The sequence below is a fragment of the Mirounga leonina genome, unplaced genomic scaffold, assembly GCF_011800145.1.
Source record: "Mirounga leonina isolate KUSES-001 unplaced genomic scaffold, KU_Mleo_1.0 Mir_151, whole genome shotgun sequence".
NCBI lineage: Eukaryota > Metazoa > Chordata > Mammalia > Carnivora > Phocidae > Mirounga > Mirounga leonina.
In genome coordinates, this window is record NW_023270377.1 from 55,430,196 (window position 1) to 55,445,108 (window position 14,913).

Consider the following 14,913-nt stretch of genomic DNA (forward strand, 5'->3'; position numbering starts at 1 on the left):
AGATAGTATCACCATGTAACAAATTTCAAAGCTTCTTCAGAGACACAACCACAACTGTTTTTGAAGTTTGCAAAGGAACCATATGCTGCTAGAAAAATAGATTATTCTGGTTGCATGCGGGCTTTTATTTGCAGTCAAAACAAGAATAAATTGGGCTTCTTGGCAGGTTCACCTAAGGAAGTTTTTTGGGTTTTTTTAAGGTTTTATTTATTTATTTACTTACTTACTTAGAGAGACAGAGAGAGAAAGAGTGCAAGTGTGGGGAGGGGCAGAGGGAGAGAGAATATCAAGCAGACTCCTCACTGAGCGCAGAGTCCGGTGCAAGACTCAACTCAGGGCTCAATCTCATGACCCTGAGATCATGACTCTGAGATCCTGACCTGAGCTGAAACCAAGAGTCAGAAGCTTAACTGACTGAGCTACCCAGGTACCTCACCCCAAGGAAGTTTAAATTGTTTTTTTTTTAATTTTTTATTGTTATGTTAATCACCATACATCACATCATTAGTTTTAGATGTAGTGTTCCATGATTCATTGTTTGTGCATAACACCCAGTGCTCCATGCAGAACGTGCCCTCTTTAATACCCATCACCAGGCTAACCCATCCTCCCACCCCTCCTTCCCTCTAGAACCCTCAGTTTGTTTTTCAGAGTCCATTGTCTCTCAAGGTTCGTCTCCCCCTCCGATTTTCCCCCCTTGTAATTTGTTTTTAAAGTCAATTAAAGATTTTTAGAGACAAATAGTATGCTATCCTTGTCTGAATAAGAAATATTATATTTTTAACTTGTCCTTTGTAGCTCATTATATTTATTTACTGTGAACCTATCTTTTCTATAATTCTTTTATAAGCTTTCTTTTCTTGCCCTCTATAGTAAAGCCAAAACACTTCACAAATTTGAAACATAGCTCAGGTTTCAAATGTAAGAGGAGATATAAACATTTATATATGATAGAGTAATTATTCATACAAGCAATTGAATACTAACACTATTTTGACGATTAGGTCATAAGCATTTAGGAAAAATAAAATACTTTCTATTTACATAGACTGTCTTGCCATTAATTAGACCTCAAAATGTCCCTCTGCAGCAAGGCTTTTTTTTCCCCCAGCTTAAGGGCAGGCTTTCATAAACCTACAATGGAAATAGTTACAGGTTTATGCACAGTTAAGAAAATTCATGATTCCCCACTGCCAGACTAGGTAGAGGGAAGAATTTCTTCTTTCTGTGGCAACAGAGTCAAGAATGTGGTTGATCCTACTTTAACTTTGATGTCAACAGAACACAGCAACCAGAGTCTCTATTTTTAAGGATAAATTCAACCCTGGGGAAGTGCCACAATGTAGGAAACTCATGTAAATCATCTTCTGCAATCTAATTTATGACACCTGACCCTCAAAATGCCATGCATGTGAATTCACATGTCCTTTTAGATGGGGAAAAATTAAGCAGATGTGTAATGGATTTAAGTTTTCTGCATTGCCTAGTCAGTAAATTGGAAGCAATGGTCAATGGTCCAATGTCCCTTTCATCCTTATTTCTCCCAGGCTGGGATCTTCTAAGGTCTTGGGCCCTCAATTCAGTACGTGCCTAGCCATTGCTCTCATCAAGTATCTGTTAACTACCATTTTACTTTAGTCTGTTATCATGTACCACCTATATTTTGCTAATTTTATCAATAACCCTAGACCTTTACTTATTCTCTCCAACCTGATTCCCTGTAATTCTTGTTCCCTTCTCAATATCACTCCAATTCGAGTGGTTAATAGTCTGCCTGGTACCTAATAGCTCAATAAATATTTGTTTTATATATATATATATGTGTGTGTGTGTGTATATATATATATATATATATATATATATTTGAATATTTCTCTCCCTTAGCCTGTGTCTTTCCATCCTAGCTACCTCTTAGAACTCTCATCCTGTATTCATAATTCGTGAATGATTATTAAGCTTCAGGTATTGTGCTAAGCAATCTGCGTGTATTACCTCTGTTCATCCTCACAAGTCAATGAAATAAGGATGTTATTATTCCCGTTTTTAAGGGAGGAATGTAGAGCTAAGTGACACTGCATTGTCCATTTAGGATTTGCTCCCAAGCCTGTCTGCCTCCAAGATGCACTCTTGTAACCACTACATTTATTGTCTCCAGACCCTTCTTGAGCAACCCCACACTAGACCTTGTTTGGTTTAAAAAAATCCTCTTCCAATGGTTCTGTTCCCATAAGGTACTCAAGTTCCCATAAGGTCCTCAAGTGATTATAGCAAGTAATGAATGCAATACAACATATTACAAAGCCTCAAACAACAACCAAAGTGCATTATACGTTATATCCTATAAGGATAAAAGGGATCGGTTCAGAAAACATTCCCACTCTCCTTTGGTTTTCAATGTATTCAATCAAAACAATGTGTCTTGAAGCATAAGAAGGGAAGTCTATGGTTCCTCCTTTACCTCCTAGCCTCCAATTTGTATTTTATTGTGTGGTCAAGAATAGCTCGTGTTCTACTATAAATAATGAAATATAAAGAATACTTAGCACGGGGAGCCTGGCTGACTCAGTGGGTAGAGCACGTGACTCTTGATTTTGGGATTGTGAGTTCCAGCCCAGCACTGGGCATAGAGATTACTTAAAAAAAACAAAACAAAACAAAACAAAACAAAACCTTAGCAAATAAATTGTTATAATGTTCTTCACCTGGTAGAAGAGGTAATTAATGAGTAGCCCAGTATGTGATAATCTAATAAAACTGCATTCAACATTCAGCAACTAGTATAGAATCGCTATCATGTATAAGGTCCTCAATAAGAGATGAAATATACACCAATGGTGAGAAAACTAATGGGGAATGGGGAAGAGGGAGACAGTGGTGGGGATAGAGAAAGAAAGAGATCTCCTAATACATCAGGAGACTGAGGTGCTGAGTGAGCAATACAAATGCTACGGAAGCTCGGAGGCACTCACTTTCAATCTGGATGGTGCAAAGAGATTTCACAGTGATGAGATTTGCGCTGTGCCATAAAAGATGACTTTGGATAGGCAGAGGGAAGGTGGGAGATAATTATAAAAGAGAGGGATAGCGTTAGAAAAGGTTCAGAGTCAGAAAAGCATAAAGTTCCTTGGGGAAGAGAATGAACAGATCACACTAACTAGGGTGAAGTTTCTATGTCAGACAATGGTATGAGATCAACGTGGATGTTGAGAGACTCGAATCTCAGACTAAAACTTTTGAGTTTCTTCCACTGGCAACCAGGAGCTCCCGAGAATTTAAAATGGAACAACACAACAAAGACAGGGCTTTAAAATGGATTGGCTGGGAAGGAGACCAGAGGCAAGAAGATCAGCAGAGTATCCATCGCGTAGCTGAATGAGATGATAAAGCCTGAGCCAACGGAGGAGGGAAAGAGGCATGAGACATTTGGAAGGAAAAATAAATAGGGCTCGGTAACTAATGGAAAGCAGGAGCAAGTTGGATATTTGTATCTCTTTTCTGTAACAGAGCAGAGTACTTACTTTGGAATCCCACATATCTTCAAGGAGGAGAAATTCAAAATTATTTCTCTATTCTGAAAGCTGTCGACTTGGAAATATTAAGAACAAGGAGATTGAGAATCTGAACTTGAAGCACTGACACCCATTTGAGAAGTTTCTTACTAGACCCTAATTTATCTGTTCAGAGGAAAGTGGTAACTTCGGGGGAGGCTATCACCATTGTTAGCTCTTTTGTTCAAGTCAAGACCAATGAGAATCATTACCTAGTTCACACACACACATTCTTTTTTTCCTTTTTTTTTAAAGATTTTATTTAGGACGCCTGGGTGATTCAGTCGGTTAAGCATTTGCCTTCTGCTCAGGTCTTGATCCCAGGGTCCTGGGATCGAGCCCTGCATAGGGTTCCCCACTCAGTTGGGGTCCTGCTTCTCCCTCTCCCTCTGCCACTCCCCCTGCTCATGCTCTCTCTCTCTCTAGCGAGAGAGAGAGAGAGAGAGAGCAAGAGAGAGAACACAAGTCAAGGGGAAAGGCAGAGGGAGAAGCAGACTCCCCGCTGAGCAGAGAGTCTGATGCAGGGCTGGATCCCTGGACTCCAGGATCAGGACCTGAGCTAAAGACAGTCGCTAAATCGACTGAGCCCCTCGGGTGCCCCTACACACACACAATCTAAAGATAGATAGCTTAAAATGTAAAGGCCTCTTATTGATGCTAATCTTACACAGCTACATTATTGTTAAATAAACTTTTCAGTAATAACCAGCAAAGTAAGGGGCTGTGGCAGAATACTAGGGTGAAAAGGAAACTTAATGATCATCCAGACCAAACTGCTCTGTTTTATAGAAGAAACTGAGACCAGGGAAGTTATGTTCCCTTTTCATTATAAATCACGACAGATGCTAAAATCCACATCTCCTCCCTTAAGAATAATGTTCTTTTTTTTTTTTTTTTCACAGTCCTTTCCTCAGCCTTGGTGATTCCATCCTTCCGGGAAATGCTTAGAAGTCAGCAGTGTAGCTGTCATCTCTGGTTCTAGATTTCTCTTCTGTTTGTATCATTGAGAAGGAAATACAACAGAAAAGAACCACCGGGATGAAATAGAGCTCCCATTACCAGACAGTGAAATAGTTCAGCCAGCTAGTAGCCCCGAAGAGCAGAGTGGGATCCAGGTGCTCGGAGTGTAGAACAGAGCATTATCTACTATTTGATGCACTTTAGGAGGAGCAAATGGTCATTCTGGTTCCAAGATGTTGGAGAAAAGCAAACTGCTATCATCTTACAAACAATGGCTAGGTATTGGGAATGGAGCAACAATTTCAGAAGGGACAGAGAGGGATTTATGATGAACCCAAAGAAACTTGGGGTGCCTGGCTGGCTCAGTCGGTAAAGCATGCAATTCTAGATCTCCGGGTGGCAAGTTTAAGCCCCACATTGGGTGGAGAGATTACTTAAAAATAAAATCTTTTTTTTTTTTTAAAGATTTTATTTATTTATTTGAGAGAGAGAATGAGAGACAGAGAGCATGAGAGGGAGGAGGGTCAGAGGGAGAAGCAGACTCCCTGCCGAGCAGGGAGCCCGATGCGGGACTCGATCCCGGGACTCCAGGATCATGACCTGAGCCAAAGGCAGTCGCTTAACCAACTGAGCCACCCAGGCGCCCTTAAAAATAAAATCTTAAAAAAAAAAAAAAAAAAGAAACTTAAGCTTCACTGACTTGGGCTCCTCCAGACCCTGGAAGATACCCTAGCAATTTTGTATTCATGATTTTTTTTTTCTTAAAGACGTCCCTCAAATTGTAGTTTAGGGTCAACAAAACCTCTTAAGAATGAGATGTGCTAAATAGTCTAGCTCCCTCTAGAAAAACCTCAAAAGTGTCAGTGACCTGCTCTATTAGCTACTTACAAGTCTGTGGCCATCCTTTATATTTATTAAATTATATCAATGAGACTAGTAGAAGTGGAAGAGATAATGTTTAAGTCTTTACAGTCTAAGTAATAGACCTTCATGCCAATATTTAGGAATTCTTTCCTCTTGGTTCACTATTGAATTTAAACAGTTTCTATTGAATTTATATTTCTGCATAACAATTAGAACTTCAGAAGCAGTTATAAGTGAGATGTTAAATAGAACTATTTTGTATGTTTGTTGCATGTTCATGCTCTGGAAATATGCTTTGGAGGACAAAACCATGAAAATCTTGATTTCTATTTAGATGGAGATTTATCATTATTTGTGAGATATGTCCAGTATGGTTTCACTTTAAAACCACAAATAAAGTTTTAACAATCGGTATTTTTCTTGTCAAGAGGTCTGTGGTCAGACTAAACATTTCTCTGAACCTGATTAGGTCCTTAGGTTTTTAAATTCAATATTCGGCAAATATAGAGCATTTGTTTGGCCGTAAGAAATAATTAAGAAGTCCAGAGTTAATGCAGCTCTCCTGAGTCTGCCCCTCTTTTCTGATGACATGATAATCGGACATAACCTCTCTGGTCTCAGGCCTCACCATATATGAGACTGGAGCAGAATGCATACAATTAATCCTTTGAGGATTTAGGTGACATTGCTCTAGGTTTTTACATTAGCAACTCCTTTGTTTGCTAGTACTCAAGTCATGGAAATTTAAATATTATTAAATGCTTTATTTCTTCTTCCTCACTCCCAACTATCCTGAATCCAGAAAAATAGACACACGGCCATTCTGCGAAGACAAAGGAACATTGAACAGTAAATTATACAACAGCCAGAACTGTCCACTGTGTATTCATTCTTGTAACGGACCGCTGGAGGGGAAATTAGCATACTTAGTTTGAATTCTTATAAAATAGAAATGGGATTGTTTTAGCAGTTTCACAGTTTGCATAGTAACCATCATACTTCATGGATGACCTCACTCGAAATAACACAAGGCTCTGAATAATGAGAAGGGGAATGTTCTATAAACAATCCAGATGGGTTAGGTACCTCCACTGACAAGATGTATTTAGTGAAGTCTAAAATCCACTTTTCCTGTACAAACACAGTGTCACTGTAATCCCATGGACTGCATTTACTTTCTCAGGGCTGAAGTCTCTTTTTTCCAATGATAGGCCTAAAACAAAACATGCAGAAGTCATTGAGTCATTTCTGTAGCATTTTCATTGCTAAAAGGGACCTCCAGAGGTCACCTCCTTCATCCCCATCTCCAGCCAGGACTCTCCCTAATACTGAGAGTCTACAGTGAGAGATCACTGTATAGTGATCTGCATTAAGAAAGCTTTTAAAGATCCCTGGGGTTGGTCAAAAAATAGCTAATATTGGCCTGATTCATAGAACAACATTATACGTATGTCAAAATAGCCACCTTCATCAAGGAAGACATCCATCAGGGTTAAGGGCTAGCAGTAGCTTCAAAAGGAAAAGCTTTATTTTCTCAGAGAAAAGGATGGTAGATTAAGGAAATGACCCAGGGTGTTGGCATCTTGTTTGTTTGTTTGTTTAGGTGTACACGGAATGCTTATCAAAAAGGAAACATTGTCTTGTCAAAGACCACTGCAGGGGAAACATGCAAGCAGATGACAACTCCTGTAACAAGTTTTTTCAAATAGCTGGGGTGGGGGTGCTGTTGTTTCAAACCAGATCTGATTAGCATCAAGTCCATGAAGGGCAGATGGTGAAACATAAGCATGATATTGACAACCTGAAACTACTACTACACTGTATGTTAACAAACTGGAATTTAAATAAAAACTTAAAGGTAGAGTGCAACTGTGAAAAACAAACAAACAAGAATAATATTGACAGACCTGCTTTTTAAGTGATATCTCTAACCCCTAATCTGCTGAGTTTGTTAGAGTTTATAATCTTATTTCTCCAACTCCATTAAACTGTGAGTGCAAAGGACAGGGATTTAAGTATAATTTCAATCTTCTAAGACAATACTATCGGGGATCGTAATCCTCCACAACTGTTAGACTTTGAATAATTGGATTTAAAGCACTACACTAGAATCTAGAAATCTAGCTAAAAGGAGAGCTGAGGTTCGTATCTGGATTGTTTGGGCCTTGAAGACTTTTGGTTGAATTATAGAGAGATTTTAAAGATACAGCTATGGCTATTCATAAAGTGAGGGAAATGAACTGCCCTGACAACTGTCCCAAGTATCCACTTGGCTTTGTGTATTAATGCTGCATTTTTTCACAAAGTGTATCTGTAAGGTTGCATAAAAGCCTGGTCAACCACGCGTGCTTTCAGGGTTAGGAGCTGGTGGGCTGGGTGGAAACAAGCTTAGAGGCTTTTTACCACATACCCTCTTGCCATCCATCAGATTTTGTGCTTTGAAACTTCTTTCAAAGAAGTCACTTGAAAGTATTTCATTTTTAAAAACAGAAAGGTACCCCTCTGCTCTCTTATTAGGCCAGTCTGCGTTGCAGGAAGTGGAAAGCTCTGACTACTGGCCTCTGCCAGCCTCCTTTGTAATTCTTGACTTTGGAAATGGGAAATCCGCCATTGAGAACTTTCTGACGTGCAGCTGCCTTTCTCAGAGAACACTAACCAACTAGCAAAATATTCAGGTTGCCTTTTCTTGTTGTGAGAGCAAGAGGCAAAAAAATAAGGAGATCTCGCTACAGTGTCTTCTTGGCTTTACAACATTCCCACAGTGGACACCTAAACTTTGAGTTAACGTGCAGTCTACATATTCACCAAAAAACTCAGGCACTTAAAATAAGTACAGTACCTCCTTAGTTACTTGACTATTTGGCAGAGTAGTTTTTCTTCTCCCTTAAACTGCTCAGATAATTGTCCGTTACCTGTTGTTATATAGATGTGTTATTTTTTTTAAAGTTATTAATCTAAACAAATTCCCAGAGCAGAATCAAGAAATTACAAATAGAAGAAACCAAATTAGCTTTTAAGAAAGATAATGAAAATGAAAGGAGTGTAAGGAAAAACAGAGAGTAGCAGATTCTGTAATTTTTATTACAAAAAAAAAGTTCAAACCCTTTACATGCTATGACATTAAATGTCATATAGAAGTTCATTGCAAGCAAACCTTTTTAAAAATATACATACTGTATATATTTACATTCCAGTCTAAGTAACTGGCGTCAAGGTGTAGTTCAGGTTCTAGTGTTCACCCACCCTGTGGATTTGTTCAGCAACTAGACAGCGATTGTATCTTCACTCAGGCACATAAAGAGGTAGAAACTGCTTTTAAAAAAGAAAAAAACCAAGTGGAGTGCAAATGTGAAGATCATCATTGAAGCAGCTTAGCTACATCAAGAAGGCCCTAACTAGCTTTGGTCATCTCAAGCTGAATACATGTAGCTGGTCCTTTAACTTAAAATCAGAAAAACTTTGGGTAGATGTTCTTCTGAGCACATCGGGGGTTGGCAGAGATCAGCAATAATGCTCTGCCACTCTGCACCAAAGAACTGCATATGACTAAGACAACATAGCAACAGGGCTAGGCTGGCAGTTGGGCACCTTTTCCCTGGTAAGACACAAATAATACACAAATGAGTGGCTTAAGGGACCTCAAATTGGTATCTGTACGCCTACAGCCTGGAACTTAGAAGCCCACCAAGATACTCCTTTCCCAAGTGAAACCTCTGGTAATTTCTGCCCATGCCCACCTCCAACCCAAACTGAGCTTAGTAGAGTCTAGATAGGGGTGAGGCGGCCTAAGACTTCTGCCGGCCAAGGTTTCTCAGTCTCAAGACTGAGGGCTCATGAGGGCTCTTGGGCCTGAGAAGGGCTCCCTGGCTTCTTGCCAGACTTGACGGTGCTCGTTCCTGAGAGGGGGAGTTGGAGGGAAGCCACAGGGGTGGCGGAGGGCAGAAGCCCTTCTCGTTCTCTTTTCTTCTGTTTCATCCTGCGGTTCTGGAACCAGATTTTGACTTGCGTGTCATTCAGCTGCAAGGAGTTGGCTATCTCGATGCGTCGGGCTCGAGTTAAGTACTTACTGAAATGAAACTCCTTCTCCAGTTCTGTCAGTTGCTTGGTGCTGAAATTGGTGCGGATCGCGCTGGAGGGGCTAGCGGCTCCATACTCGGCGAGTTTGCCTGCAAAGTAAAGACAGGGCATCGGGGGTCGGGGGTGAGAGGACGCGGACACAGAACGCGGGCGACCGGCGGAGCTGGTTAGAATCGAAGTTACAGCGCACTTCTCCTGGGGCTCCGAGAACCCAGCAGAAACGCTCCACGGAGAGCTCCTTCCTGAAATTTCCTCAGTGCCTGGCCCATTTTCGAAGCCTCTACTTGGGGCACGCTCTATGGAACGCGCCTACTTAATAATGCCTCGGAACGCACTTCCCGCATAAGCCCTAAATGGCCGTCCGGAGGGGCAGCTGCCACGCGCTGCCAGCGTCCTTCTGCCGAGGGGGGGCTCCGATCCCAACCCCGTATAGCGTCCGTCCGAGGCCCGAGTACTTACTTTTCCTAGGGGCGTTCCTCTTCACTTTCATCCACTCGAAGGTGCTGAAGGCGGCGGGGAGGCCAGAGGCTGGCGAGGCCGACTTGGGGTAGGCACCGGGGGCCGGGGACGCGGTCTGGAAGGTCGCGGGGTGGCCGTCGGCTGGCTCCTTCAGACACGCCGGCAAGGGGCCGGGCTCGCCAAAGGCCGCGTAGTCCACCTGGCCGCTGAGGAGAAAGGAGCCGCCGCCCGAGAAGACCGCGGAGGTCGCGTAGTGGACGTGCGCCCCGCCGTCGTCGGCCGGCCGCCCGAGCGCGCACGGGAAGTCGTAGGCGGACGCCGGCCCCAGGAAGCCGTAGTCTGCGCCCCCTGCCGCGGCAGGTGCGGCGCCCGGCTCGTAGGCACCCTCCAGGGTGCAGGGCGCGAAGGAGGGCGCGGCCGGGGGCGGCGCGGGAGGCTGCGCGGGCGCGGCTGGGGGCAAAGGCGCAGGGCGCGCGGCGGCCAGGGGCAGGCAGCTGACGAAGGCGCCGTCGCCGCTGCCCAAGGGGAAGGCGGGCTGCAGGGCCACGGGCCGGGCGTCGGCGCGGCAGAACTTGGGCGCGAAGCTGAGCACGTCGCCGCCGCCCCCGCCGCCGCCCCCGCCGCTGCCACACGACACGTACTCCAGGTAGGAGCTCATGGTTCCGGCCCACGCGCCTGAGCGAGCAGGCCGGGGCCGGAGTGCGGGGCCGGAGTGCGGGGCCGCGCAGGACCGCCGCGGGCTGCGCCGCTCCACCTTTCTTCCCTACCGGAGCTGCCTTCGCCGAGCCATGGCGAGCGAGCCTGAGGTAAATAGTGGCCTAATATAGCGGCGGGGGTGGCCACGTGGCGCTGGCCGGCCAATGGGCGCCTGCCCCGCACGGCCGGGGTCCCGACTGGCGCGCGGCTCCACGCGCCTGCCCCGCCGCCAACTTTGCCAAACCTGCGGGTGGCCGCCGTCCAGCACCCCCCGCTCCCGGGCCCGGGAGAGAGCCGGCGCGGCCCACGGGCGGCCTGGGGAAGGGCGGGGCGAGAGCGCAGGACGCCTGCTGCCCGGACAGGTACTGGACGAAGCGGGAGGAGAAAGGCAAAACTGGCCGCTCGCGTGAGGACAGAGGGGGAGGAGAAGCTTGTTCTTCTGGATCGGTGGGTGGCTGACCCCTCGGTTGCGGATTGTGGGCACTAAGGTCGGGAAGGGGTTAAAAAGGAGCGTGGACTTCAGCCTGTGGGGACTGCTCCTAGCCTTTTCCCCGGGAAGGTAAAGTATTCCTCTCCCTCTCTACTCTGAGTCCTATGCGCTTTCGGTTTTCCCGGCACTGGTGTTACCCCTCTCCTAAACCTAGAGTACAGGCTTAATTTTCCCTCGTTTTCTCCCTGCCTCCGATTCATGGGACTAAATTGTATGCCCTGGGTGCTGTGTACCTGGGGCGGCACAAAATCTTCACGTTTAGACTAGATTTTCACGTTACTTCGCAGCATCCCTTCAGTTCGCGTTCCTTCCATTTGTGGCGGCGTGATAAGGGTGCGTGTTGGGGCGCTAGGTTTTGATTTGGACAGAAGATGAGGTTTCTGCCCTGTGGGGAAATTTACCAGCTCCCCCCCCCCCCCCAACTAGGCTGTCCAACTAAAGACTCTGCCCTTGTGGTGGAACGCCAGTGCTCCTCTCGGGGAGGCTGGCACCCGCGCCGGGGCTGGGGCGGCGCACGTTCTCTCTGAGGCGCTTGGCTCCAGGGCGCAAAGGCTTCCCAGGGACCGGTGAGATCCCAGAGGTTTGGACGGGCTTGTACCTCGAAGCAATTAAAGCTTCTATTCCATCAGATAAGTGCTGCGTCGTCTCTTGCGAGTGAAATCTGAGGGCTCACAATGTTAATGGGCTCACGTCCTTCCCTTGATAATATGGTTTTGTTTACTGAGCGTAGAGAGACGGGAAATAAAAGTGCAACTGGCACAGGAAATGAAGAGTAGAAGGGTTACAAAGACAAGCTTTACGTTGACAAATTTTCCAACTTCCTTGAACATTTCTTGTAATGTTTTCCTCTTTGGGGCCGTAGGAAAATAACAAATTAAATAAATAAATGTTATTTACACACAGCAGTCATGAAAGAGAGTGGTTTCCTAAAACTGTGTGAATAGGGTCTACTCTTGGCTTATTCAAGTGCCCTTGAGAATTTGATCTATTATAGCCTCTTAGTTATGGTGACAGAGGTTTTATTATTGTTTTACTGATCCACTTGTCATGAAAGAGCGATTGAGTCCTTGCCTAAAATTCCGCTCTGAGGAAGCCTGGAAAGTAGGAGCCATCACGGTCCAGGGAGCCAGTCCCTTACTGGGATGTGAACTTGTGAATAAACAAAGCCACACCAAACGTGTTGCTGGTGAAACTGAAGTTGAGCCAAGGTGGGGAGGGGGTAGGTAGAGAGTACACACCTAGGAATGAGCACAAAACTAACAGGTCTGGGGTTCCTACCCTGCTGGATTTCTTGGGCTTGATTGGGAAATAGAATCCTGTGCTGAAAATCGCCCTTCAAACTTGATGTTGCTACTTCAGTTTTCTCCTATAGCCAGTCAGATGACAAAGGTCCTAAATAGTCTTTTGAAAGAGAAAAATAGAAGCTCTTTTTTAGCTCCCTGATCAGGAAATGATAGAGCTCTTCAGAGCTAGCTCAGGCTTCATATGTAGAAGTATTTCCTTGCTGTCCCTCACTCTGTGCTCTTAATACAAAAGTATCAGCAACTCAGATGCTGCTGAGGTCATGTAACACTTCACTCACCCCTGGCTAGACTTTAATAGCCAATTTTTACCAGCATAATGACCCAGTGTGCACACTCCTATCTCAAAACTATAAGTCTTTCTCTCAGAAGGTACTCATTTAATCACAGCTCCTAGGCCCAGAGGCCCCAGCAAGTCAGGAGGGAGGATAGCCTTGTAAACCTCTCTGGAGAAGACATCCAGCTGGCTGCAACTCAGGATGTAGGAGAGAAAATCCGGCCTGATTGTCTGGCAAGTCTGACCAAAACCTATCATATTAAGCACCTTTGCTCTAAGGTTTCAGGAAAAACAGGCAGCCTAGGTGCCTTGGCAGACTTCATTGCAACAGGGACCAGGTTTCTGCTGCTAAGCATAGGGAGCAAAAGTTGGGTGCTTGCTGTCACAATTAAGCATTGACTTTGATAAGCTGTCCACACTATTTCCCTGAAGCAAAATTTTAGAGATTGAACTTTTTTTTTTTTAAAGATTTTATTTATTTATTTGACAGAGAGATAGAGAGAGAGCGCGCAAGTAGGCAGAGCGGCAGGGAGAGGGAGAAGCAGGCCCCCCGCTGAGCAGGGAGCCTGATGTGGGACTTGATCCCGGGACCCTGGGATCATGACCTGAGCCAAGGGCAGACACTTAACCAACTGAGCCACCCAGGCGCCCTAGAGATTGAACTTCTGCGGATGGAAGAAAATGTCCTAAAAGAGAATGAGATTTTTTTTTTTAATTGCATTGTTTTGTTTTCAAAACTATAGGTGAGAGTGGGTGGGTGAGGTATTCAATATTTGTTCAGACCCAATTGTAGTTCTCTGATAATTGCTTACAGAGAGCTGCGTTCTGTTCATCCTCTCTTCTCCCTTTAGTCTCTCAGGTTTTGGCATATCCTACACCTTGGGGCCCAGAGTTGCCATCTCCACTCCTGGACTGGTTCTTGACTTGCTTAGATTGGAGTCAAGACTCTGGTTATCTCAGACTCAGAGTCAACATTTGCCAGGGACCTACTGTGTACAAATGTTTTGTTAGGGGAGGTCTAGGCTGCAAAAAAAAGATATTCTCAAGCCAAAGGAACAAGAGATTCATTACTGGCACAAGTCTCAGCTATACTATAAATCGACTCCAGAAGAATCGGAATCTATAATTTTCTAAGGAGAGATTGGAAGATATTATTGGAGGAAATGTATGTAGAAAGTGTGAACATAGGATACTTTGAGTACCTTTAAAGTTTGTCTCCTAGATGTTCACAGGGTATGAGAGAAATGTCTTACTAATTTTATTGCTTGTTCAAGTCATGAATTCCCAAGGGTCACTTGCCCTGCTAGGTCCTGGTGCTGTGAGTTCTCAGCAGGAGGTGACAGCAGAGGGGCCTGATTGCCAGGTTGTGTTTGATGTAGGAATGCTTTGAAATCTCTCCCATACTGCTAACCAAGGCAGCCACCCCCCACCCCCACCCCCATGACAACCTTTGTCTCCCATTCGAGCTACAAGCCTTTTTTCCTGCAGACAGAAGACAGAAGTGATGGAGGGTGGCACTCTGGACTTCTGTGTGTTTACAGTTGTTCCTAAGAAGTCTCTTGCAACCCCTCTCCACAAGCCTCATCATGTTACCCCTTGGAGATGCTTTGAGACATGCAAACTCTTGGCTCCACAGCCCCAAAGTATAGAAAGGCTCTTGCTTGTTGGGGTGAAAAGCAGAGGGGGAGGTGGGGTTTTCTCTTAAGCAAGATTTGTAGTTCTCTGCAGCAGCCCTCAGTCTTCCATGGGAAGTGGGGGTGAAAGGGATCCTAAGGACAAGAATTTTAAACCTGTCAGAAGCTTGTTAACATGACCCTCCCTGAGGAAAAAGTTTAGAGTGCTGTGCCTTTCCCTGAGAGCTTTGTGAATGAAAGCCTCATGGGTCAAGCCCTTGCCTGGCACACAGTAAACATCCAAGAAATGTTTGTTGGACAGAAGTAAAAATGGACAGAATGGTGGGTTGTTGTTCTTTTTTTAAGATTTTATTTATTTATTTGACAGAGAGACACAGCCAGAGAGGGAACACAAGCAGGGGAGTGGGAGAGGGAGAAGCAGGCTTCCTGCAGAGCAGGGAGCCCGATGCAGGGCTCGATCCCAGGACCCTGGGATCATGACCTGAGCCGAAGGCAGATGCTTAACAACTGAGCCACCCAGGCACCCTAAGAATGGTGTGTTTTTACCATGACTAATATTGGCTAAAGGATATCCCTAGATTATTGGCTCCCAAAACCACTTCATGTG

The 14,913-nt window shown here is 44.9% G+C and overlaps 1 protein-coding gene across 1 annotated transcript; it reads right to left on the reverse strand.

Annotated features, from left to right (window-relative positions):
• Positions 1-8,435: 8,435 nt before the first annotated feature.
• HOXD1 (homeobox D1) lies at positions 8,436-10,566 on the reverse strand. Its single transcript, XM_035007683.1, has 2 exons — positions 9,909-10,566; positions 8,436-9,538 (listed from the first exon to the last, which is right to left on the reverse strand). The coding sequence occupies exons 1-2, from the start codon at positions 10,564-10,566 to the stop codon at positions 9,204-9,206; spliced, it is 993 nt and encodes a 330-aa protein (XP_034863574.1). The 3' UTR covers positions 8,436-9,203.
• Positions 10,567-14,913: the final 4,347 nt, after the last annotated feature.